This window comes from Gracilinanus agilis, chromosome 4 (assembly GCF_016433145.1).
Source record: "Gracilinanus agilis isolate LMUSP501 chromosome 4, AgileGrace, whole genome shotgun sequence".
Lineage (NCBI taxonomy): Eukaryota > Metazoa > Chordata > Mammalia > Didelphimorphia > Didelphidae > Gracilinanus > Gracilinanus agilis.
In genome coordinates this window covers 448,691,390-448,718,662 of record NC_058133.1, presented here as the reverse complement: position 1 = coordinate 448,718,662, position 27,273 = coordinate 448,691,390, and the positions used below count along the sequence as shown (strand labels likewise).

General features: G+C 35.5%; 2 protein-coding genes across 2 annotated transcripts in view; one reads left to right on the top strand and one right to left on the bottom strand.

Annotated features, from left to right (window-relative positions):
* DPH5 (diphthamide biosynthesis 5) overlaps nt 1-2,264 on the top strand; it is a 34,877-nt gene extending 32,613 nt beyond the window's left edge. Inside the window, exon 8 of the mRNA XM_044672156.1 lies at nt 930-2,264. Coding sequence (XP_044528091.1) covers nt 930-1,126 — 197 coding nt within the window. The 3' untranslated portion in view covers nt 1,127-2,264. The remainder of the gene's footprint in view (nt 1-929) is intronic.
* A 9,368-nt stretch (nt 2,265-11,632) lies between these two features.
* Nucleotides 11,633-27,273, bottom strand: part of SLC30A7 (solute carrier family 30 member 7) — a 75,578-nt gene continuing 59,937 nt past the window's right edge. Inside the window, exons 9-11 of the mRNA XM_044672155.1 lie at nt 25,736-25,826; nt 22,608-22,757; nt 11,633-12,438 (exon numbers count right to left, since the gene is read on the bottom strand). Of these exons, the coding sequence (XP_044528090.1) occupies nt 12,391-12,438; nt 22,608-22,757; nt 25,736-25,826 (289 nt within the window). The 3' untranslated portion in view covers nt 11,633-12,390. The remainder of the gene's footprint in view (nt 12,439-22,607; nt 22,758-25,735; nt 25,827-27,273) is intronic.

Below are 27,273 nucleotides of genomic sequence, written 5' to 3'. Positions count from 1 at the left end.
GGAGAAAGTTATCTCCGCTGCTGCCTCCTTTCCTTCACCTCCCATTCACTTCTTTGGCTCTTGCAATGTGGTTCCTTTTCTTTTCCAACTGAAACTGCACCTCTAAGGTCAACCGTGATACCTTTATTGTAAGTCCTTTTCTCAGTCCTCAGCCTTCTTGTGCCTGTGAGTGGCATTGTTGTCTTCTCTCTCCTTCCTGGGTTTTCATGACACTATCATGCCATGGTTTTCTTCTTTGTCAGACTGACTCTTTGCAGGATCAGCTTCTATATTCCACCCCCTTTAAATATATATATGCCCCAGGTTCAGTCCTGCATCCTCTTCTACACCTCTACACCCACTTGTTGATTTCATCAGCCTCCCACATGTATTCAGCCCCCTTTTCTGTATAGAGGACTCCCAGGTGTCCATAGCTGGCCATCCCTGAGCTCCAGGGCCACGTCTTCAGTTCCCTGGTACTTTCCACTGTGATGTTTTCCAAGCTTCCGTTTCCATATCAGTAAAATAGAGGTGATAAAATCTATTTATTATAAGGAAAGTACTTTGCAATTCTGAATTCAGGTTAGTTAAGCAAGCATTTTTAATCAATGCTTAATCAGTTCCTGACCTCAAAATGTTTATATTCTGCTGAAAGGAAGATGGTGAATGGACTAATAATAAACTAGAGGAATAAAGAAAGGTCTTTTGCTGGAGGTGATTCCTCACATGCTCTTTCATGAATGCCAGGGTTCTTGGGAGGCAAAGATGAAGAGGAGGCAGGACTACCTGTTCAGAGTTTGGAGGGAGAAGATAAAATGTGTTCAGGGAATGAATGTTAAAGAGCCATATGAGTTTTGGCACACAGTACCCTTTGGCACAACTATTAAACACAGGATATTGGGTAGAACACGGTTCTGACTCAGTTTAAAATACTTGTTCTTATTTTACAGCTATCACCGAGGAGACAATATGTGTGGGCCTGGCCAGGGTGGGATCTGAGGAGCAGAAAATTGCTGCTGGCACCTTACAGCAGATGGCGACTGTGGACCTGGGCGGCCCTTTGCATTCATTAATTATAACAGGAAACTTGCATCCTCTGGAGGTGGAAATGTTGAAACTCTTTCCTATGCCAGAGGACGGCTCATAAACCCCAAGTGTTAAAAGCTCCTGCCACAGCCTCTGTTTCTACTCTCCTTTATTGTGTCAGATATAAATACAAAGATATGCACCTTCAAAAGACAAAATAAAATGGACAAACATTTGGCTTCATCCCATGAACAAAAAAGGAAGACAAACTAATCTAACAAAACCCACTTTCATATAGAGGCCACATTATATTCCTTCTGATGTCATCATTAGTTGGTGTCACCATGACAATTTCCCAAGATTACTTTGTTTGTAGCAGGGTGCAGACAAGGTAGGAAAGTAAAATAGACATAGGCAGAATGGTTTTATAACTTCCTTCCCTTAAGAAATTGGGTTAAAAACTGCCTTGACTCCAATTATGGGGTGTAACTTAGAGGGACAGTTGGAATGTGAATCATTCTGACTTAAACCCAGCTCCTATTTCTGAAGGGAAGAAATGACAGCTGTTAGAAGAAAACTAAATAAATGATTGGTAACATTTCACTCACCATAATTTGCTTGTCACTTTTGTGCAAGTATAGGTTGAATTATTTCTGCCTAGAGTTAATGGTAATGTTCAGAGACAGATTTGGAGAGCACAAACCACCATCCAGGTCCCACCCACCTAAAAGTATGACAGCACATATTCTTTGTCAAGTGACACCCCTCTGAATTGGCTCATCTCATTTAAGCTGACATCCTAATTATGCAGTACAGGGTTGTGTATTGTATTGGAAATGCTTGATCAGCCACAGAGTTGCTATTGGACTTGAATTAAATACCATATTTCTTATCCATGTCAAGAAAGGGATCTGCAGAAAAAGAACATTTTTTAAAACTTCAGATACAACTATAGTGTGTTAATGATTCATCATTCAGCAGTTCTTGTTGGGTTGTATCAATAGTACTTGTTATGAATCTTGGCCTCAGCGCCATCTCTTGTGCAGTGACTTATAGGTAAATGTCTTCCTGTGGGTCTGATCAAGTCATCCAGCCTCTTTGTTACTGGGCATATAGCTTGTTTAATTATTTTTTGGAGATATTTATTTAAAATGTATCTTGAATATGTATAAGATAAGATGTATCAATGTTACACGGATTGTGAGTTGGGGGAGGGATAGTAAGCTATATCAATACAAGTACTGTACTCTCTGCCATCATGAGGCTTTGTTGTGCCCTCATTTCTGCCCTGTCCCAAGCCTTTGTGACTCCGTTTGGGGTTTTCTTGGAAAAGATATTGGATCGTTTTGCCATTACCTTCTCCAGCTCATTTTGTAGATGAAGAATGGAGGAAAACAAGGTTGAGTGATTTGCTAGTAAATGAGGCTGGATTTAGACTCAGGAAGAAGAGTCTTTTTGACTCCACTCTGTCCACTTCACCACCAAGCCGCCTCTATTATGAAACGAGAAACTCTTACCTGGAAAATAGAAATCTGTGTTTTAACTCGGTGGAAGAAAAGGCTTGCAAGTCCTGTGACTGTTGACTGAAGAGTCAGACGGGTTACATAAGACAAGTTATTTGTGTAAAAGCCATGCCCAGGGTGCTGATGGTTGCTATTCAGCTGCCGTGTCCAGAGAGGGTGGCTGTCCTTCCACAAAAGGAGGTTGAAGACCAGAACTGAACATGCACATGAGTTCTGGAAGTGCAAATGAATGGCTCTAATGAGACATAGAATTTAATACTTGGAAGGAACCTCAGTCTAGCCTAACCCATCACGAAAGGGATCCATTATAACAGCCAACAGCCACTGTTTGAAGACCTCCAAGGAGAAGAAAACCTTTACCTCATAAAGCAGCCCATTGCACTTATGGACGGTTCTACTTTAAATTTGTCTCTTTGTAACATCGGCCATTGCTCCTAATTGTCACACTGAAAGTGTTAAGTCGGATGTTAATCTAGATTAATATTGTCCTTTGTTGCCATTACCTTCTAATGTTAACAGGACAACGTGCCCTTCTGCATTAAGTGGATTCACTTTCTTAGGAGAAAAACCGATATTAGAGTTGGAGGATTTGTATCAATGTCATCAATATCAGTATCATCTGTAAGAAAGTGTATATTGGTCAGTAGTCCATTCCTTCCTAAATTTTAGATCAAAGAAGTGGCTAAAACCATGAATTGCTTCCAAGGACAAAAGGCTCTGGAAAATTGGGGAGAAGGGATGATATAGTCTTACCAACATTCAAACATCCGGGTGTGAGAGGGGATTGGTTTCTGCCCCTCATGTATAGGGATGTCTGCACCTTTTTGATGAATCATGCCATGTACTGTGGGGGATACACAAATCAAAGGGCAGTCTCTAATCTCAGGGAATGGTAGTCTTAAATGGCAAGGTAAGACTAAAATTAACATTTTGAGGATCGCTGGTTTAGAGCTGAAATCTGTCAGCTCTATTCCAACCCTTTCATTTTACAGATGAGGGAACTGAAGTCCAGAGAGATTAAATGATTGGCCAAGGCCATACAAGCACAGCTTGTTTCCAATTAGAATAATTTGCACTTCATAATCCCGTTGAGCTGGAAGCAGTGACCATATTTTACATAATTACAACTTTGCATACAAGTGACCAATTCTGGTTGTTAATTATACTGTTCACAAACGGGGTATTTAAATGGCACAATCAGCAACATTATAGCTAAATTTCAAAGTTCCCAAGTTAAGGAGAAAATACAAGCAACTAGGAAGTTTAAATATTGTGGAATTACAGTCAGGCTAATATGAGATTTAGCAGCTCCTACATTAAAGACTAAAGTAGATGGGACATGATATTCCTTAAGAGCAAAGGAACTGGGTTTGCAACCAAGAATAACCAACCTACTCGGCAAAACTGTGGTCTCACAAGGGGAAAAAAATTTAAAGGACTTTTATGTATTCTTGAGGAAAAGATCAGAACTGAACAGAAAATTTGACCTAGAAGAATCAGGAAAAACAAAGTGAATATGAAAAAACAATTATAAGGGATTTAAGAAGGTCAAACTCAATAGGGAAAATGTTATCTGTAGCTCTTGATGTTATTACTAGGTTGAAAGAGCATACATAGATAAAAGCCTTGGGGTTGAGTAGATCACGATGGGATAATCCTAAAACAGGGTAAGGAGAGGTAAAATGGAGCAATTATCTTCTATAAAAGGTGTGAATTGAAGAAATATTTCAGTATAGGGGAGGAGAAAATGGAGAGCAGGTAGTGCTAGAAACATTCTCATCAGAACTGGATTAAAGAGAATAACATTTAGAAGAGTTTACCTTCTTAGAAACGAGAAGGTAAAGGGATAGGATATGAGATTCTTGGAAGAGGTGAGGATTAGAAAGACTGGTCAGAAATAAGTTTTATTTCTGAGGAGTGATAGGATTAAAAGAGAAGGACAAACAAAAATAGGATGAAGAGACATAAGAAAGTAGTAATTGTAAACAATGTGAATGGGATGAACTCGCCCATAAAATGAAAACAATGAATCAAAACCCACAATATACTGTTTAGAAGAGTGTAAAATCCCACTTGTGGAATAAAAATAAATATAAAAGCTAAATGAATTACACAGAAAAAAAAAACTATAATAGTGGAGGACTTTGAACTTCCCCTCTCAGAACTTGATGAACCTAAGCAAAAATAAATTAGAAGTTAAGGAGATAGAATCTTGGATAAGTTATATGTGTAGATATCTGGAGAGAATTGAATGGGAATATAAAAGACTATTTTTTTTGCAGTGGCACATAGGTCCTTTACAAAAACTGACCATTTGCTACATACATAATATGTAACATTTTTTAGAACTAGAGAAAGAATAAATTCAAAGACCCAATTAAATACCAAATTAGGAAGTTATTAAAAGTGAATATAAGAAAATCATTTACTAAAACTAGGAGTTGGTTTTATGAAAAAAATAAGTAAACTATATAAAAAATGAAAAGGGTGGGAAGGCAGCTGGGTAGCTCAGTGGATTGAGAGGCCTAGAGATGGAAGGTCCTAAGTTCAAATCCGGCCTCAGATACTTCTCAGCTGTGTGACCCTGGGCAAGTCACTTGACCCCCATTGCTCACCCTTGCCACTCTTCCAGCAAGGAACCAATACACAGAAGTTAAGGGTTTAAAAAAAATAAATTAAAAAAAAATGAAAAGGGTGGACCTACCTGGGTTCTGAGGGAAAATTAAATACCAGGAAGCCAGAGCATTCAAAAAATGAATTATCAATAGTGACTAGCCTATTGTTGAAAACTCCATCCAGGTATATATTTTCAAAGATTTAACTTCCTATATTGTTTTCTAAGGAAGGGAAAGGGAGGCAATGCTTCATGTACTGAAGTTACAAAGCAATTGACCCAAAATGAAAAATTAATCACTGTTCAATTTGCCACTTACCTATTTATTCCTGACAGCTGAAGTCAAACATGTTTACCATCTAATCCTGACGTTTTTATTTTTCCACTTTTATTACTGTCATAACCATCTTGGAAAAGGAAAAAAAAGATTCAAACATTAAGCTTCCTCCACTCTCCAATAAAAATAAAATCTAACTTGATAATGGTTGTTGATTTATAGATTGGTGCTCTCTGATGTATAACTGGCAACAAGCCCTCATAATACTGCTGCTCCCTTTGGTAGCCACAACAATAACTGCTCCCTTCTTAATACTTTTCTGTTCGGGAGACATATGGGTCATTTTGAGAAATTTTTTCCTTTCCCCATCTTCACTTCATTTGTTGTTAAAGTCCGTATACCTACTAAAAGTACTAACAAAGACAATCAGGATACAGATTTTAAAACCAAAGTTTTATTGAAAGAACATTTTGATACAATATCTTTCATGGTCCTTTTAAAAAATACATTTGATGTTATGCTTTACATATGACTGTCTTCAAGTAGAAATGGAGAAATAGACCTTTGTGGATTTATTCTATTGTACTTGAACATATCCTACTTTCTCACGTCAGCACTTTCAAACCAAATTACAACAGCCTTTAACACCTGACATTTCCATCGCAATATGGTTAGTCCTGAAAGCTTTAGTTAGGGGCCCGCCTCAATCTTCACCAAGTCAAACCCTTGCCTGGAATGGTTCGGGCAGCTTTTCATTCACAGTCCTTAAGATGTAAAATATCCCACTCTGTAGCTCTTCTTAATGAACTCCAAACTGGCACGCGCACATCACATAGCAACCAAGTCACTGAGGTTGGCTGCAGTTGGATTAAGTGTAGATAGAGATGACTTTTGAAAACTTAAGACCTGCTGCCTCTAATCTAATACTGTTATATCTAGCACAGAGTCACCAACCAGCCTGAAAGACATATACGATGTGTAATTAGACAAAAAACGCCTGTAAGCATTAAAATACACGGGAAAGTTTTCCTGTCATCAGAAAAAACTGGAAAGTTGCAGGAGTGGCAGTATGGTGGAGCTGAGAGCTTTAAGGCAGGGCGGCCACTGCAGCCTACAGTATTTGGAGGTAGAAGAAAGAGAAGGAAAGTAAAAGTCAATACATGACTTATCTAAAAATTGTTTTGAAGTGTAGAGCCTCCTTATGCCAAAGGAATTCAATATCTGAATCCGTTTCCAACTTGATACACGACAGTCAAAAAGCTCCATTCTTTCAGACATTCTGTTGTCAACAAAAACTGGAGAGACAAGTTTGACTTTAGAATGCTCTGAAAGATACCTCAACTCAAGACATCTTAGGTTTTGTAGCCCGTTTTACTAATTTGCTATGAGATAATATACGAGACAAATAATCTTTCTCCTGCTTCTCCTTCAACTATTGGAGAGAAAAAAAAACTTCCTCATAGGACTATTTTTTAAAAGTTCACTTTAAATAAAACTCATTTAAATATTTGTGTGTCTAGGAATGCTAACAGAGTCATTTGTGCACCACATTTATTACTTGCTCCTGACTTTAGGGCTACACTTTTATAATACTCATAATATCCATTTATTCAACATTAAATAGATATCTATATCAAGTACTTTTGTGCAAATACTGTATTAGGTACTGGCAGAGGACGCAGAAATGTGTGACACAGTCAAGGAACTTATGGTTCAATCATTTCAAACACTCATAATTGGCAAATTCAATAAAACAAACTTTTGATATTTAGGAAGTTTGAAGTTGACTGTTATTTTTCTTTTAATTCAAATTACTTAGTTCTTTGTATAGATCGTCACTTTTCACTCAAGGTTTGATCCTTAAAAGCTAAAGCTAAAACAAAATTATTTCTATAAGATCCTATTTCAACATCTCTATAAAATCAAACACTTGATCAGGAAAGGGAAAGGAATCTCCTCATTGAACTACACTGAAGAATTTGGAAAGGAAGGGATTATGATGGGGCTCCACTTATCCTTCCTAAGAGTTCCCATTAGCTGTCCATCTTGTGAGGATATCCATGAAACCAAACAACCTCCCACAGCAAAAGAGGAGCTCTACTCATTTATTTGTAGCCAGCAGTGCACTGGATCGGATCTTACTCAGCACTAGGACCAGACAGCCCAAGACCTTAAACAGCACTAACAGGCATTTGGATCCTACAGATGGAATTTGTCTATACATTATAAATTCTGGATTGATAAATTCACAAGATGCTAATATATTTCAGCCTGTGATCAAATTTCTTTGCAGTTAGCAAAAATTATAATAGCCTCATGAAAATATTTTCAAAGCAATTTTATCTAAAATGAACGCTGAATTTCATTTCCTCTAGTTTTTCAAAATACAACCAAAAAAACACATGTAGATCATAAAGTTTGTGCAAAAGATCTTGGCTAGCTACTAATCTATGTTGTGTGTGTGTGTGTTTTTTTTTTTTTTTATGTTGTTTTGATGGTAAAGATTGGGCCCACTTAGCCTACCAGGCTGTCTTAAAACAAATCCATTGTGAATTTAAAATACTTTTATTAAAAGAAACTCTCAAAGCAAAGCACAGTCCATCAAAGATCAAGGTCAGTTTAGAGTACAAATTCATTCTGAAAAACATGGAGAATGATGATTAGCAGATAATTAGAGTATTCCCTCACAAAGCAGGGGAAAACGGACTAGTCAGATCATCCCAAAAGCATTTCTATGTAAAACTTGACAAACAAATGCATGTTACAGATTTGTCAAGGTTTCTACAGTGTTCTTTTCTCACCAAAGAAACATCCACATTTGGTACCTGATATGTGATAAACAGAAGTGGAAATGGCCCTTAACGGTAACTCAGGAAGAGCAAGTAAAGCTGCCAAAATAAACACACATGATTTTGAAGGCATTCAAGGATCAATTTTCAAAATCTTGAAGCCAGATAGAAAAGAAATGGAAAGAAAAATACTAAAGGTAATCCAGGATTTGTACAAATTTGTACAAATGTCTTGTACAAATGCCTCTTGCTGGCAAATCCATATATAATGGATCCAGTGATTCTCTGATGTCATGAATGCCCAAATCTGCATATCTGAGTATATATATCTAGAGGTAAGTACATCTCTTCAATGAAGAATACCTTGGCTTTGCTATTTACCTGAATGAACATGGTGGGCAAGTCCCTTAATCTCTCTAGGCCTGTTTCTTCACCTAAAGAAAAGAGATCGAATTAAATGATGGCTAAGGTCCCTTCCAAATGTAAATGTAGGTCAGCAAAACTAAAATGAGGCCATCTTTGAGTTACTCTTCCATTATCCAAAGCTCCAAAATTTAAGAAATGGAAACAAAAACACTTAAGACTTTGTCTCAATTTATCTTTGAAGAGAAAACATTTATTTTCCAAAGTAAATTATCTATGTAGAGATTCCATCACTTCTTATAAGGAGGAAAAGGCCTAAAAAATTTAATAGTAGAGAATGTAGCATTAATGTAATAAAAGATCTTCTAGTTAAGAAAGCTATCCAAAGAAAATTAATCTTTGTAATGATACCAAGTAAAATATCATTGAAGTGTTTTGCTCTACCACTGATTAGGTTATATCTTGGGGTGAATAAGCTCTTCCATTTAAAAAATGATTTAGAATGCCTAGAAATAATCATATGCTAGGGAGGCAGCATGATGTAATGAAAAGGCAACTGGAATGTCCATCATAAGACTATGTTGATTTGCCACTAATCGCTCTAGGATCTTGGGGAAAAAACTCTCTGGCCTCTCTGTTCTCACATGTGAAATCTCTAAATGATTTCTATGATCTCTTTCAGTTCGGTAAGTAGAAATGAAAAATTCTATGTTGTTTCCTCAATAGAGCTTCCTATCCCATTTGATTAAAAAGCAGCCACTGTCTCTGATTCTGTGTAAGCCCTCCTGGTACCTCGCTGAGCTTGTTTTATGAAGAATATGAAGTACTTCCAGGACACAAGGGAAGTGTCGTGCCAAACGAGACAGTGCCAGCTTAACATGTGATGTTAATGCCAGATACTCTTCCTACATACTCATTCTGTCTCTCCGAGTGCTCCAGTCTGTTCTGCCCAAGAGAACATGAGGCTTTGCCTCCTCCTAGATTACAGAAAGACTGGGCAAGAACCTGCATTGGGGGTGGGGGTAGCAAAAGCATGAAGTTGTATGTGTTAAATGTTTCATCTTCATTAACACCACTTTGATTAAAAAAAATTTCTTTGCAAAATAAACTTTCCTTTAGCAATACAAAAATGGTTTTCAGTGAATGTTTTTTGTCAAGTGTTAGCAAAGTCTCAGTTTAAAAAAAAAAAAACCACGACACCTAATTTTGAAAAACTATAAAAGTTCCATAACCCAATAATTACTTTTTTCTCTAAAAGAGAAAATTAACAACAATCAGATGAATCATTTCTTGGCAAAATAATGTGAAGTAATGCACTTTTACCAAGAATGCTGATAAGTCACTCATAGAAAGAATAAAGTGGTTGTCTTCTACTATACTTTTAATACTATATGCACTCATTTTATCTAAATGCAGAAATTGTTTATGCCAGCCTTGGGATTCAGGCTCCTACTCTTAATGTAGAAGCAATGATAAGAATTTTGTTCATTAGTCCAGTAGCTATAAGCTCTCATCAAATGGAAAATGTATTCATACCCATGCAATTTCTTAGAGTGCACTATAAATACAATTTCACAAGGAGAAGCAGGTTTTTCTTCATTATAAAAAAAGTAAAGAGTGGCTCAGATTAGTGTCTGTAGAAATCCTCCTTCTGCTGAATAGCAGATAACATACATTAAGACCACAAGAGTGAGCACCTGGCCCTTCTTCAAAGCCCAAACAAACATGCATGTACCCTCTTATAAAAAAATCTCATTCTCCACATTGGAAATGTATTACAAATTCTTCTGTATTCAATTGTCTCAAAAATCACAAATTCCAGAATCTCTTAGTCATACTAATTGTCATTTTTCTATACTATAAACATTATTTCTGTGTTAAGCATAAAGAATAAATCAGTTTCATAGGCTTCATAGTGGTTGGGAGATTAGAAAAGATGAATTATATTTGTCAAGTAAAAGCAGCAGGATCATGGGAATGTCTTTTCCTCACCCTCCCCTTTAAGACTATCCACAACTCAAATGATTATTTCAATTAAAATGATTACAACTGCATTGATTCTCAGGTTCACCAAATCTCTCAAGTAAATCTATAGCTTTAGTATTACTATTTGACTTACAACAAAAGAATATATATATATATACATATATATACTTCATACCCAGCAGCAGCAGTAAGTCCAAGTAAGTCCTTAATTCAGTTCATAAATGTATGCAAGTATGTATGCATAGACAAGGTAGACAATTTTACAACTTTCCTAATGATAATCTGTTACTTGCTTTCTTTTTTCCTTATATAGAAACCATTGGCATTACATCTGATATACCACATATGCTCACTTCTTAAGATTATAGGACAAAGATATAGAAATTAGATAATAAAATTATTCCATAGTAGAAAATGAACTTATTTTTCCACTCCCAATAGAAAATTAAGAATTTACTATTAATGAATAATCTCAAACATTCATTTTCTTCCTTTAAGTTTTCTAGGCTATTTCAATTTTTAATATGAAATGAGAATTTAATTTATAAATAGAAAAAGAATTATCTATTTCAATATTCCTTCAAAAGTATCAATGCTCCTCTCAAATCACATCACAAAACTGCTTTGTCTTCACCTTTGCTCAAGATACCTGTGTTCAGTTGAGTCCTAAACTCACCCACCAGGGTTTGTTTAGTCTCAGGATCTACTCATCACCATTTAAGAAGCTGAAAACAGTTCAACTAAATCCATAACTCAAGATTTAGGGGGTTCCTAAAAACAATTTTATGTATGAAGAGCTTTGCAAAGGAAAGCAAAGCTAAAAAAAATTAGCATTTAAAAAAATGGAAAGGAAAATACAAATCTTAAATCTTTTTTTTCCCCCCCAGGATACAGTAAATACCTTTTCCCTTTATTCATTTACAAACTACATAAAAATGGCAAGGGAGAATTTAGGACCACTTCCCATACAGAGAGCAGTTTTTATAAAACCATTTAGAGACTAGCAGATGTTTAATTAAACCAAAACATCCATTTGTACAATAGATACATTTGCAAACTTTTGAAAACATTCCAAAAGAGTAATTTATGTGATAATGAATTTTTTTTTTAAAAAAGTAATATCTTTTATTTTGACAAGATGAAACAATTAAAGGGAATTTGTACATATTTAAAATTATGCTTGAAGTACACAAAAATAAATTTGGTATACATCAGAAGCAAGAGTCTTATTTTATACAAGTTGTAGTATGCCCATAAAACAAATAAAACCCCCTGACATTACATTTCTATGCTGGCAAATATATTTTCTGATGCAAAGGCACTTTGAAAACCCAATATGGTTTGGTTCATTAAGTTTGCAAAGTACAAACAATTTTACAAACATATGATTATATTGAAGAATGTCAACAATGTGACATTACATACAAATCAGATTTCCTTTTTTAAACTTTTTTTTCTTTTCTAATAGCACTGGTTTGTGGGAATGAGCAGTGGCTTCAGTGAAGATATTAACCAATGATCACAGGCCCACAATCTGAATTTCTACTGAAATAAAGATATGATAGTAGAAAAGAAAAGAAACCCTTAAAAGAAAATGGTTTGGAAAGAGAGGGCACAAAAGACAAGACCAAAAGTCCAAGATATATATCCTTTTAATTTTGGCTCCTTAGAAGAGAACTCTTCCACTAGACCATAAAAGGAAAGTCTACTTGGTCATCTTCATCTTGGGCTGTTGTGGTGATGGCTCTATTTTATAAAAGATGAGGACACAATGTTCTAGATTGTACAGTACCAGAAAACTTTGGTCCAAAGAGCACAATTTCTGATGATTCACTACATGGCAGCAGTGTCAATTTGCACATAAAGTTGTCGTACTCCAGCCTGCAAAATTGTAAAAGAAAATCATTGGAAAAAAGAATACAATGGTAATAAATTATACAATTCACAAAGTCAGTAAAATCTTACTTCTACATAGGTTCTATGGGACAGGTAAGAATCGTTAAATATATCATAGTGGAGATTCCTGTTCAGCTGTACCTTTGGAATAGGTGGCCTCTGTGGTCACCTCTAAGATCCCATAAGTAATCTGATCAAATCAGTTCCCATGAATTTAATTCTAGTAACTTTGCTCAAGACTGATTTATTTATCTACCTCTAACATCTTTTCTTTACCTTCTCTTCTAAGAACATCAACCTGAAATATGTATACTTGTAAAAGTTACCAATGTCTACATATATAGGGACTGACCCAAGCAAACACTCTGCATTCTTTGCATGTCCCCAATATCTCCTGTAAGCAGCAGCATCAGTTTTCTGTCATTTTATAGGCACTGTGTATATCTACTCCACATTGCTCCCTAACAACCACAATAGTAATAACCATAATAACTAGCATTTACATAGCACTTACTATATGCCAGGCACTGTCCTAACCACTTTACAAATATCTCATTTGATCCTTGCAACAACCCTGGGGAGTTGATGCTATTATTCCTATTTTATAGTTGAGAAAATTGAGGTAAACAGGTGTTACGTAGCTAATATAAGGTCATGTTTGAATTTGCATCTTCCTGACTCTAAGTGGAACAATCTATCCTCTTCCCTACCTAGCTGACATGGAAAACTCTGTTGCCCTTCAGTTGTTTCAGTGGTGCCTGACTCCTTGTGATCCCATTTGGGGTTTTCCTGGCAAAGATACTAAAATAGTTCACTATTTCCTTCTCCATTTGACAGACGAGGAAACTAAGGCAAATAGCGTGAAGTGGCTTGCCCAGGGTAAACAGCTAGTGAGTGTCTGAGGCTGGATTCAAACTCAGGTGGTCTTAACTCCAGCACTCTATCCATTGAGCTACTTAGCTGCCCATACTATCTGTAAGCCCTGTTAAAGCTTTCCAATTTCCTTTTCTTTTAAGTGCTTTTCCTTTGTTAATTATTTCCTATGTATTCTATTTATAGCTCATTTGAACATCTGTGTCTGCATGTTGTCTCCCCTATTGAATTATAGGCTCCCCAAGGGCAGGGATTACCTTTCTTGCATCCCTCATACTTAGCACAATGCCTGGCACATATTACATGTTTACTAACAGATGGTTAATTAGATGGTTAATTTTTATCATACCTTTGTGAAGTGTGAATAAGACTTTCTTTGTCTAGCATTAGCAACTTTTAAATTGATCAATCAAAACTGAAAACACCCCTACTTAACACTTTGTAAGCCCTCAAGTAAGAGAATTCACAAGTCACTTACTTAGAGCTCCACCAATCAGAAACTTGTGAATCCTATGATAAGAGTTGATACCTTCAGAGGATAAGAAGTGGATCCCACAGACATTGCCCCCTGGGCCATGCTAGGCAATTTGGAAGCTGTGATTGCCTTTGTGAAGAGGGGAAGGGACAAAAAGGACTATAAAAGTCCTCATCTTCTTCAGGTGTGGTCATTGTCATTGTTTTTGGCAGTCATCTTCGACTGGTGACCTGCCTCTTGGAGGTAACTTGGGACTTGGCCTGCCTCTTGGGTGAGTGAGTAGCTGGCCTTCCTTTCCTGGTGTCTAGAGAGAGATTAGTTTTGGAGAAGCCTTCCCTTCTTGGAGAAGGCCATTTGGGTGGAACTCTGAGTCCTCCAGTTGAGGGTTTAACAAGCCCTGCTGGACTGAGCCGAGCACCAGAGCAATATTTAGTGTGATAGAATAGACATCTTCTCTACCCTCTTACTGTATTTTACTTTCACTCTTCCACCTCTTTGTAAATAAAAGCTATTAAAAGTCATTTTGACTTGAGCTATAATATTTTAAATCAGCGACCATAGTATTATCTTATTATTCTCATATATTTAGTACAAACCCTTAAATTTAATTCCTTATATTTTAAAAATGATCCTAAAAAAGATTCTAGGTTTGCTCTATTCTGTACTGTTTTTACTGCATATAGGAAGTGCTATATGAATGCTCGTCACTATCTACCACCACTTCATTACCTTCTCTCCACTAGATACCCCCCCAAAAGAGCAAGAACAGCTTCAAAAGGCAGGATAGGATTGAACCCACATTACTTAGTCCAATCAATAAATCAACTGCTAGATGCTGGGGAAGCAAGGACAAAGAATGAAACAATTCATAATTGTAAAGACCTTACATTCTAGTGGGAGAAACTATGCACAAATATCAATGCCTTTATATTTTTAAAGGAGTTTCTATTTCTTTTGTGTTCTATTTTGTTAGCACTTAATAATGTATTATTGATTCTGATTATTCTTTTTATCTGTTTCAGTTTTGTTGTGATTTTGCCTGGCTCATTTGCTAGATTTGATTTTTTGCCCTCTTCTTTTTAATCAGATTATCTAAAGGTGCATCAATTTAGTTAGCCTTTTTTTCAAAGAACAAGCTTTTGGTTTTATTTGTTGTTTCTATTTTTTTGTTTGTTTCCAACTTAGTATTACTCCTCTGATTTGTAATTTCTCCTCTTTTGTGCTTATTTTAGGTTCATTTGGTGTATTTGAAATCTTTTTAAAACATATTCAGTTCATTATGATATGTGTTTGAAGGGATATGACGTTTCCCCTCAGAGCTGATTTAGCTACATCTCAGAAAGGTTGATTGGTTGTTTCATTATTATCATTTTCTCTTACATAATTATTGTTTTTTATCATTTATTTGACCCATTCATTGTGATTTCCTTGTCATGTGTCCATTCGGGTGTGTGTCATTTGTGGTCCTCTAAAAGTTCCATGTGGTGCTGAGAAATGTGTATTCTTTTGCAGTCCCAATTTGTAAGACATCACAGGAATTCAAGCTCTAGTTTTTTAGTAATTTGTATACAGTAGAACCTCATTATACATGTCTAATATGTTCTAAGACCATTTACATAAATTGAAAATCAGGCAAAAGAGCAAGCTCTTAATAAGTATTTCTTATACATACATTCCCAGGCACTTTACAACTTCTCTTAGATTAATCAGAGAGGTTCACTACTTTTGTATTCTGGGGTCACTGTCAATAACTAAATAGCCTTAAAGAAACAAAGAGAAGCATTCTTCTGACACTGACAGATTCATTACAAGTGAGAACTCTGGACAAAGACAGCTGCAGGAACTAATGTTTGGCACAAAACAACGTAATGATTCAAACCAATATTTCTCAGAGTAAGAATGAATGACTGGGCAAACTACAGTGATTACACCACTTAGAAAAACATCATGGATTTAGTGTGTAACTAAACATTTTTACTTTACATATTCTTCTGCCTTGATTTTTTTCAGTTGCCAATCTCTTGTACCTGAATTCATGTATGTTGCTTTCATGTAAAATGAAGTCCTGTTATAGTTCTGTATTTTCTTTTCTTTGTTTTTCTGTTAGTATTATACAAAAGTGAGAGAGGAACATGGAAGTGGCACAGTGAATAGAGAGCGAAATCTAGAGTCAGGAAAACTTGAGTTCAAATCTGACCTCAGACACTTACTAACTATATGATCCTGGGCAGATCAATTGCCTGTTTGCCTCAGCTTCTTCGTATGTTAAACGAGCTACAAAAGGCATTGATAGCAAACCATTCCAGTATCTTTGCCTAGAAAATCCCAAATGGGGTCACAAAGAATTGGACATGACTGAAACATCTGAACAACAACAAAAATCACCAATGTTATTGTCTGTGTTCTTGTAGCTCAATTGTTTCCTATAAGAATCTAGATGCTAAGTCCTTTGGCATAAGTTCATTATTGATATTGACTAATATTGAAAAAGTCCTTTTTCATATTCACTTGACATATTTTTCCCCCATCCTTTCAATTTTAATCTGTATAATTTTGTTTTTCAAATATGTATCATTTCTTTCGTCTCTCAATATTTTTTATTCTTCAGATTATGAATTTCCCCCCTCTTTTACTATAAACACAGTACTATATCTGTTCATTTAGTTTAGCTTAATTTTTTAAAGATGACCTTATTTCCATGGCTTCTCTTTCTCTCACTTCTGATCTCCCCACTTTTTGTTACTCCTTTCTGGAATTTTATTAGTTCCCCTTTCTTTCTTGCTTTTATCTAGTTATTTAGTGTTTCCTTGCCTTTTTTCTTCTCAAACAGAATCCCTCCTTCTCCTCTTCAATTAGCCCTATTCATTAATCTTTATTTTTTGCATTCCTTTCTAGGGACAATTTCTCTCCTTCATTCACTTAACTATCCTTTCCTTTCTATCTATTCTAGATTCTCATTCCCTGGGTTCATGCCCCTATTATTGCCTTACAGAAAATACTCAGCACAAAGACATCTCCCTCCACAGAAAATTAGTCTTTACATACAAGCACATTTATCAGTGGCACTCCCTGCTAACACCAAAATAAGGTCTATAACTTTTACCTCCTTTTTAAACACCAATCACTACCTCACACCTACGCCCTTGTAGCTCTTCTCTTCCTGAGAGACCACAGGAGTCATTGCTAGCCTTCAAATGAACTAGAGCACATCATATTCTCCCCTCTACCTTCCTCTTCTCATTTCTAAGCACCCTTCCATTTTAGAAGTTAGTCTTCCAAAGCACAGATTGATCTGTATGTAGGAGTGCTATGAGGATCTGTTCATAATGTCTCATGCTCACCTTTCCACCATAACTTTCACCAGACTTCTACCTTCATCCCTGACTCCTTATGTATATTTAAAAAGGAATCTTTTATTAGTCTTTCTGCTACCACTTTATTATTGTTGTTATTTTATCTTTAGCTACTGCATTCATACATTGTTCTTACAGTTTTGTTGTTGGGGCTTGAGATATTAATAATCTTTTCAGGTTTGGGGTTTTTTTTGGGGGGGGCAATGCTTTGATCACTTCCTTATTACTGAATATCTATCTTTTTTTTCCATTTATGGCGAAGCTCAGATATGCAGAAGAGGTAATCTTGAGCTGCATTCTGACCTCCATTGCTCTTTGGAAACACATTATTCTATTCCAGCCTGCATTTTCTTGTCTTATGTTATTCAAATTTCCTTTATTTTGTATTTGAAAATCATTCTCTTGGCCACTAGCAGAATTTTTTTTTTCTGAATGGAACTGTTCAGTTTAATCACTATGTATCTTGAGTTTAAAACATTGCGTTTTTTCCAAAGATAAATCTATGGATTATTTCAATTAGCATTTTGTTTTCTGTATTCACAAGTTCTGGGAAGTTTCTGGCATTTTTTCTTGCATTATATTGTTACAGTTTTAACACTTTTGCTCTTCTGGGAGACTTATAAACCTTAACCTATCTTCATACTTCCCATCTTCAAGATCAATATGCTTTGCTTGAATAGAGAGCATATTTTATTTCAATGTTATTGCCTTTTTCTTCCAGACTTGTCCTTCACTTCCACATATTTGTGTTCTCAATCAGCTGCCTTTGTTTTTAACTTCTATGGTGAGATGTTCCAAGGTAGATTCAAGCTTTTCTATTCTGCTATGCCAAATGTAAATTTTGCTGTCAGAATTCTCATTTCTACTTATTTACCTGTTTTCTTAAGTTCCACTTATACCTTTATGCACATATATTTTCCTCTTAATACTACTTTATTGATTGTTCCCTTTACTTTTTTTTACTCCACATATTGGTCTCTCTCCCTTTTAAAAAGTAATCTCTAAAAGTAGATTAATTAATTTTATTGCTTACTCATTACTTAGTAATTGTACCAATTTACTTCCCTTCTGTTTCTATGGCAGAAACCCCACAAATGCCTCTCTTTTGTAAAAGATGCATCTTCTTGTTAATAATTAGTATCTATATTGCAGGATGTATCATTCTTGGTTGAAGCTTGAGCATCTTTGTTTCCAGGATATGTTATTCCAAACCATTCCAATAAGTGGACTCTCCTTAATAAAGAATAAAACTGTAAAATTTTAATTTCCTTTCCTGGAAAGTTTTTCTTCTAGACCAGGGGTCGGCAACCTTTTTGGCCATGAGAGCCATAAACGCCACATTTTTTAAAATGTAATTTCGTGAGAGCCGTACAGTGCTCACAGTGCGCGCTCCTGTAACAGTGCCTGAAAAAAAATGGACTTTATGGCTCCTGCAGAAAGAGCCATATCTGGCCCTTGAAAGAGCCAGATATGGCTCGAGAGCCAGACATTGCCGACTCCTGTTCTAGACACACAATTTGTTTATAATTGATATTTTTATATTTAGCCACAATAGAGTTGAAAAGTTGTTTTTGCTGTTGTGGTTATTTATTTCCTGGAAATAATCTGTGAATTCTCTTGACTAGTGCTTATTAGTTCTGCACACATTTCTATATTATTGCATACCAAGTTTCTTGATGTCATATTATCCTGAGACCTATCGTCTTTATTTACTATTTGTGCATTTTGTATTCAAAGGCAACTCCTATAGCTTATATAAAATTCATGTTCTTTTTTTTAAATTAAATTTAATTAAAAAAAACCCAACATATATAAAATATAGAATGCATAATACATAACATATATAAACAGAAGGGCCAGGAGTAGGTCCTAGGGTCAGTTTCAAGCATGCACCATTTTGGATGCTACAACTGGCATCCTAGAGAAACTCCCATTACACAAAGGCAGATGCCCTCCTCAGGGATGCTTGATGAATGGATTCTTGAAAAGAGACTATTAGCCTCACATAAAACCTTGAGTTTATATGATATGCAATAATTTTCAAAGCCACCTTCACATCTATTTTCACTTTTAATTCTTTTAAGAACCTTTGGCTTATGGGACAGGTATTATTAAATCCATTTACAGAGAGAATGAGGTCTAGAAAGTTAAGTGACTTGCCCAAGGTCAGACGGCTGGTATTGGTAGACCAAGCTAGTAATAATAATGAGGATGGGGCATATTTATATTAAAGACAGTATAGTGGAAAGAGTTAACACTCTTGGGACTTGGGAGTCAGGAGGCTTGGGCTCTGCCTTTTCCTAGTCATATGATCCTAGGCATACTACTGAACTTTTCTCAGTCTCAGTTTACTCACCAGTAAAATGAGGTTCATAATACTTATACTACTTGGGTGAGAGACTGCTTGTGTGGAAAGTGCTTTGCTAACCTTAAAGGATTCTAGAAATGTGCACTATTCCTTGTATCGCGTGCTTCAGAGTATCAAACCATTTTCATTTTGTTTGATACCTGTGAGGTAGCATGGCAGACTGTGTTATTCCTGGTCTACTCAGGAGAAAACAGAAGCCCAGAGTTGTTAATGACTTATATGAGGTCACACAGCTGGTAGAATGAGTGCAAAACTTTATTATTGAACTTGAATCAAGAGATCCAAGTTTGAACCTGACTCTGCTCCTTACCACCCATGTGAAGAGAATTTAGTTGTAGACAGTGCTGGACTTGGAGTCAGGAATACCTGAGTTCAAATCCAGCTTCAGACCCTTATTAGTTGCTTGATCTTGGTCACTTAACCTCTGTTGGCTTCAGTTTCCTCAGCTATGAATTGAGGATAATAACTGTACCTCCCTCACAGGGTAGATAATATTTGTAAAGTGCTTAGCACAGTGCTTGGCACATAGTAGGTACATAAAATATGCTTGTTTTATTTCTTCCTGGGAGACTTTGGGGAAGTCACTTAACCTTGGGGCTTGGTTTCCTCAGGAAGGGGATCCTCCATCCCTTTCCTTACCAGTAGTGCTTTTTTTTTTCTTCTGAGATTAATTCTTATTACACTCTCAGTGCTTTGTATAATATCCATAGCTGTTTGCAGGTTGTCTCCATCAATAGATTGTAAGCTCCTTGGGGGCAGGGAATGCTTTTGCCTTTTTTGCATCTCTTTGCAGAGTCTGGCAAGCAGTAGATGCCAACAAATGTTTGTTGATGATCCTAGACTAGTTGACTCTTAATTCATGTTCTTTTAATGTTGTCTTTTCCAGATTTTCCTTCACTTCATTTTTTTATTCTGAATTTTTAATCTCACTTCTTTATAGAGAATTTCCATCCTGAATTCAATTTTTTTCCTATTCTACCAATTGCTTTTTAAAAAATACTATACTTAGAGCTCTAAGCTATGAACAACAAAGATTCCTAATTTCTTCTCATATGAATTTCTTTTCTCTTATGAATCATTCTTTTGTTTTTTTGTTGTAGTTCCACATTCTCTTCAGGGTCCTGGGATTCTTTAGCTCTTCATGAATTGATTCATTTTTCTTTATCTTATACTATTTAAGAAAATTTTATAATCTTTTTGAGTATTTAGTACTTATCATCCTTCTGGTTTTAGGATCCTTTCTATTGATTTATTTACTGATGCTCTTGGCTTTTATTGAAGGTATTTCCTATTGAAATCCTTGGTGCTTTAACCTTCATTTTTGATATTCTCTTGTTACTTGTTTTCTGAGTTTCTCCCCTTTGCTGATAGTAATTATATTGGGTGTTGGACCACAAAGCCTCCACAGTTTCTTAGAGTGTCAAGAGATAAAGAGTTTGCTAGCCTTGGTCCCTACCTTAAGTATCCTCCAGGAAAACAAGCTGGCCCTAACCAGGTTTCAATCCCCTTTTCTTTGAGCCTAATAGTCACATTCAATGATCTCTATGTTGCCTCTTTGGCTGTCCTTTCATTTTTATGATAGGACTGAATCAGTGCCTGCTACATTTTTCATGACTGGGATATCGCAGAGAGTATTTCATCAAGAGCTCTGTAACTTTGTATTTAGGACCAGGCCTCCGATGGAAAGGTAGGACACTTTCAAACCCATTCTTTCTTCTTCACGTGACCTGACAGTCGATTTCTGCTACTTACTGTGACATTGAGCTAAGGCAGAAAAAGTATGCCAGCAGAGGCTCTGGTGTTTGGGTAAGTGGGACTCAGGCATAATGCCACAAGTTTACTTTGTGTCTTTGTCAGGGATACCTGGAATTGCTAGAGAAAAGACACTAAATGAGCTTGAACGTGGGCACACACACACACAGCTATGTCACTGGTCATGCACAGAAATCTCAAATGCTTTTTTCAAAAAAATGAACAAACAAATCACACACTGAGATCTTATTGTCTCTGTAGCTTTCAGTCAATTGTGTGGTAAAGATGGGGCCTAATGTGGAAGATTGCTTTGAAATCCTACATGAACTCTAATAATGTCCTCATCAAAGATGACTTTGATACATGTTCTGATGGAGGTACAAGGAGATGAGTATCACCAGAGGATACAGATAAGACACACACACACACACACACACACACACACACACACACACACACACACACACAGAGTCTATATAAAGTGCTTAGCACAGTGCCTAGCAGGCACTATATAAATGCTTATTCCCCCACCCCCTCTTCTCCACCTTCTCCTTCCCTTGTATGGTATTAGTAATGGAGTAAAATGTAAGAAGACTATAAGAGTAGAAGGGAGGGGCCAGGTTGTGAAGGATTTTAAAAATCACAGAAGATTTTATATTTGTGCTTTAGGATGATGACTGATAGCTAAGTGAAAGATGGACTGGAATGGGGAGAAGCCAGAGGTGGGGAGGCCAAACAAAAGGCTATTGCAATTAGTCCATGAATGAGGTGATGAGAGCCTGTCAGGATGATAGAGATGTTGCAAAGGAAGATTACACAAGACTTGGTAACAGACTGGATAATAGCAGGTGAGAGAGTTAAAAAGTAAAAGATGACAAGTTTATGGGTTAGGTATATTCAGAGTATATACCTAACCCATATAACATTTAACATAGTAATAAACTGAGGATAGAGAACTTAAATAACTGACCTAATGTCCCATACCTACCAAGTGTCAGAAAGAGGATCTGAACCCAATCCAAATTCAGCACTTTACTCAATATACTATGCAGCCTCACATTTATCTGTTTAAAAAGAGGCCCATTTTTTCCTGCCAACATATATTTTCATAATATTTATGGTAGCAAATTTAAATCTGTGTTTGGAGAATCTATTTTCATAATATAATTTCCTTGAGTAGTACAAATCTAAGAATTAAACACAGCTTTCTAAGAAGCATAAGCTATAAAGAGTCCCTCACAATCAGCATCTATACCAGAAAATTATACAATGTTCAGCTGATATATAATAAATAAAAATAATTTCAAGATTCTATCAATCAGAACAACCGTACCTGAGTAAAAATATTGTGAGTTTGGCTTAAAATCCACCTTGAATCAGCATCAGGTGCTACAATTAATTTTAAGGTCCCAACAAAAACATCAGTACAAAGAGTCCAAAAATGCTGCTCTTGTAAATGGTAAACACCTTGCAACTGTAGAACCTAAAATATAAAGCACAGATATAATCATTATAATCAATTATCAACTCTGCAGAAATTGCTATACTTTTCAGAAAAGTTAGATTCTGCCCATTATAACATTCTAAAATGAAATTTAAAAAAGACTCTTATGTCACCTTTATGAATTATTGAAATATTAAATCACATTTAAATTAAAATATATAAACATTGATCCTTTCATCCTAGTTCACAAGGGTACTATCATATAAACTAAAGTTTACCCAGTGTTAAGAATACTTGTTTCTTTGGACAAAAAACAAAAAGCATTTCTTAATGCTTTATGAGAAGAGCAAGACTAAGGTATGAAGCTGAATTTAAATTAAATATTAATTATGACAATTCTCAAGTAGTCAGGTTACCCATACGATCTATAGGAATTTTTTAATCTCAAGCTGGTTTTCACCTAAAACTGTCTTGATTTAAGGCTTCCTTCCTCTACACCATGATATTAATGCAAAATAATAAATAATATTATCCTGACAACCTCAAAAAATTAGGAAGTCTTACTAAGCATACTGAAGCATTCAAAAGTCACTACAATTTTAATAATCTTTGAGGGCAGGAACCTTTAGATTCACTGTACCTAATATAATGCCTTGTTCAAAATAAATAATAATCATTCAAAATTATTTTTATTAATTTGACATATATATATTTTGCAGTCAGTGTATGGCTGATAGGTTTATTGTAGCTATAAATTTGGGTCAAGAGAGCATAATATTTTTATGACTAAATTAAATAGTTTTTGTTCCTAAAAAGCATCTTCAAATATATTGTTGCATTTGATCTTCACAATACTCCTTTGGTAAGCAAGACAAGTACTATTATTTTCATTTGACAGATGGGGAAACTAAAGCCCAAGGAGATTAAATGATAATAATAAAAAAAAAAAAAACAACTTAGACAAGTGAAAAGTTAAATATAGGCCAGATCCATGACTATTAGTTGAGCTGCTTTTTTTCTCTGGAAGTAGACCGCTATATACTTTGCACACCACCTTGTTTCATATTCAAAATGTATATACATTTATATCAGTTCTGTTATAGTAATTAAGGGTTTAAGAAATGGGGGCAAAGATAGGGTAGAGTTAAACGGTTGTGGGCTTAGGCCTAAGGAGAATGGGCTTCAATAGTATTTAGAAATAATAACCTTGCTGGCTTTAGCCTTATCATTTATAAATGTATAACCTCATCATTTTGCATGTATTTCCTCAGGAAGTATTGATGTAGACATGATTAATCGACAAAAGAGATATTTAATCAACTTCAGAGGCCACAAATAAGAATCACAAGGAGATGCACTAAGGCAATAATAAGCAAATACCATAAAATTGAACAGAATCAGAGTTTGCTCCTGAAGCTTATTAGACTGGGTATGTTACAAGCCTCTGTCAATGTTTATCAATAATCTTGTCGCTAAGTTTAAAAAACAACAGAGGCAGATCATTCAAGATCGATACTTGATAGAGTAATAAAGCAAAAGAAATAGGAGTCAAGACATCTGGATAGGTAACCTAGCTCTACCACTTAACAACTCTATAAGCATGTTGTAAGTCACTTTGCATGTCTAGACCTGTTACTTCAGCTGTAAATTGAGGATGTTGGATTGAAGAGTCGCTAAAATTCCTCTTAGTTCTATATGGTATGTTCCAATCCATGTAACCCAAAATCACATTCGCTTTTTTTTGATATCCATATCACATTGTTGACTCATATGGAGACTATAATTTCCTGAAGCCCTACTTTCTATCAATGCATCCCACCATATCCGTGACTGATAAAGCTAAATTTAGGAAGCCAAGTTTAAGACCTTGCATTTATCTCAAATAATTTGATCTATTAGCTTCAGCCACAATTTCAACCTTTTGAGATTTTTGTGTATCTCAATTCTTTATTAGTCTTTTTCTCTTTTTGTATGAGCCACAAATTTTTACAAATATGCCACCAAATTTTTATGGATTTAAAGAAAATGAAATATTCCTCACATTTTCTTCTTCAAATGCTCCTTAAAAGAAAATCAACCTACTCTCTTTCTGATCATTCATTTTCTAGACTCTGTAAAGCAAAGTTGGGTCAGACGTTGCAATGAGTCAAGTGTGTGGCACAGTGAAGAGTGGTAGAGTCTGAGTTTTAAGGTTCTGAGCTCAAAAACTGGCTCTACCATTTACTAGCTGTATAAACCCTAGCAAGGCACTTAGCCTCCCAGGGCCTCAGTTTCTTCATATGTAAAGTGAAAAGATGAAAAAAATGACATCTAAAGTAGAAATTAGATAACCTAAAGCACAAGTACATTCTAAACTCTAAATCAATAATCTTATAACACTGCAGTCATAAGAAGTATAACAGATGAGGTCAAATTTGACTGCCTCTGAGGAAAAGAAAATTCTAAAGAATTCTCACTATTCATGAACTAAGGAACAATTCTTTTTAGAACTGGCTTCAACACTTTTCAGATTCCACATTTTAGGTAGACAGTAGCTAAAGAAAAAACTAAGTTTGAGAAGACTTTTTTCATGGGAAAAACAGCTACAATTCAACAAACAGTTCAAATAAGCAAATGACTATTACGCATATTATTAGAAAAGACACTGGAATAAAGACAATATTTACCCTCAAAGAGCTTGCATTCTTGAAACATTTGTATTATATATTTCCATTATGTAATACTCAACTTTCAACTGTTTAAAAAAATGTTGCATTTTCCTAACAAAATAAGAAATTGCTAAGCAGAATTCCAATAAAGGCATATTTCAAAACATTTTCTTTAGTAATTGTTTAAAAAATGTTTTAACTTCTTAAAATGGCCATCAGTTATGATTGAACCCTGGAATAAGAAAAAAACAACACTATATCCAAGCACATGCTGACCACAAATTCAATACTTAAAAAACAAACACAGTGAAAACCTCAGCAGTTTGGATACTTTGCAAAACTCAGAGGTCTGGAAGTGTTACAACTTACCCTCTGATAGCACTGAGGCAGAGCACTTTCCAGTGATGGAGGTGTTCGCTGCATCAATATCCCAACTGACTCTCTTAACAGAGGAATAACACTAAAAAAGAAAGATGATGAATTAGCTAGAGCAACACTGTCAAAACACATTAGTGTTTCCAGTAATGAAAAACAATTATACATGAATGCATGTATAAATATTTTTTAATTATAAGAAAAAAAAAACAATATTCACTGTGTCAAACTTCTTTTTTTTTTTTTTTTTTTTAACCCTTACCTTCCTTCTTGGAGTCAATACTGTGTATTGGCTCCAAGGCAGAAGAGTGGTAAGGGTAGGCAATGGGGGTCAAGTGACTTGCCCAGGGTCACACTGCTGGGAAGTGTCTGCAGTCAAATTTGAACCTAGGACCTCCTTTCTCTAGGCCTGGCTCTCAATCCACTGAACTACCCAGCTGCCTCCTCAAACTTCTTTAAGTGACCTGGAAAGCCTTTTCTAAAGTATATTCCAAACAGCTAGAGACTAAATCCTGCTCAATGTCACTTCAAGAATGTAAAATATATAATTCTTAAATTTAAGAAAAATTAAATGAACATTAGAGTCAAATTTATTTTTTAGGACTATGATTTAATACACCTGTAATAAAGCAGATTTCCAGTGAAAATATTAAAAATTAGCAAAATGCTGAGAAATATCATGGCAGCTGGTTCTTAACATTTAATAAATGTTCGTTTACACACACACAAAACAATATATTAGAAAGCTGGGGGCAGCTAAATGGCTCAGTGGATAGTCAGGTCTGGAGAAGGGAGGTTCTAGGATCACATTCAACCTCAGATACTTCCTAGCTTTATAACCTTGGGCAAGCCACTTAACTCCCATTGCTTACTCCTTGCTGCTCTTCTGCCTTGTAATATACATAGTATTGATTCTAAGATGGAAATTAAGGATTTTGTAAAAAACAACAACAAAATACATATATATGTAAAAAACAACAATAAAATTTATATATATACATATATATATATCTTAAAAAAATAAAAGAAAGCCTTCCTATCCACTAAAATATTTTTAAAAGTCCAGCTTAGGAAATAAGTCATTTTACATAAAACAGTTAAGTATCGATGGGTCTAAGGATTGAAATGGGTGAAAGGGCAGTAAGTGCCAAATTCAACACTAATGATTTAAGGTAGTCCAACTTGAACTTCCTTGAAGTTTAGTCCAAGAAAGCAAGGGGGGAAAAGCTACAAAACCTATCTGTCCACTATCCCATTCCTGCTGAGACCCTAGTACTCAACTAATGAAGATAGACTCCACTACACCTAAGGCAAGGGCTGACCTAGATAGAAACATAATAACTCCGGAAAACAAAATTATCTTAATGTGGGCTAGGTCAGTCAAAAAAGGCCTTATTCTTAGATTAACACTGTATCTTAAAACTATGGATAGTGAGAAAGGAGAAAGAAGTGCAGTTCAGTTCAGATAAAACAGTTTGAGCAAAGGTCTGGAGTCAAGAATAAGCATTTTTTCCATAAATATAACTAAATGA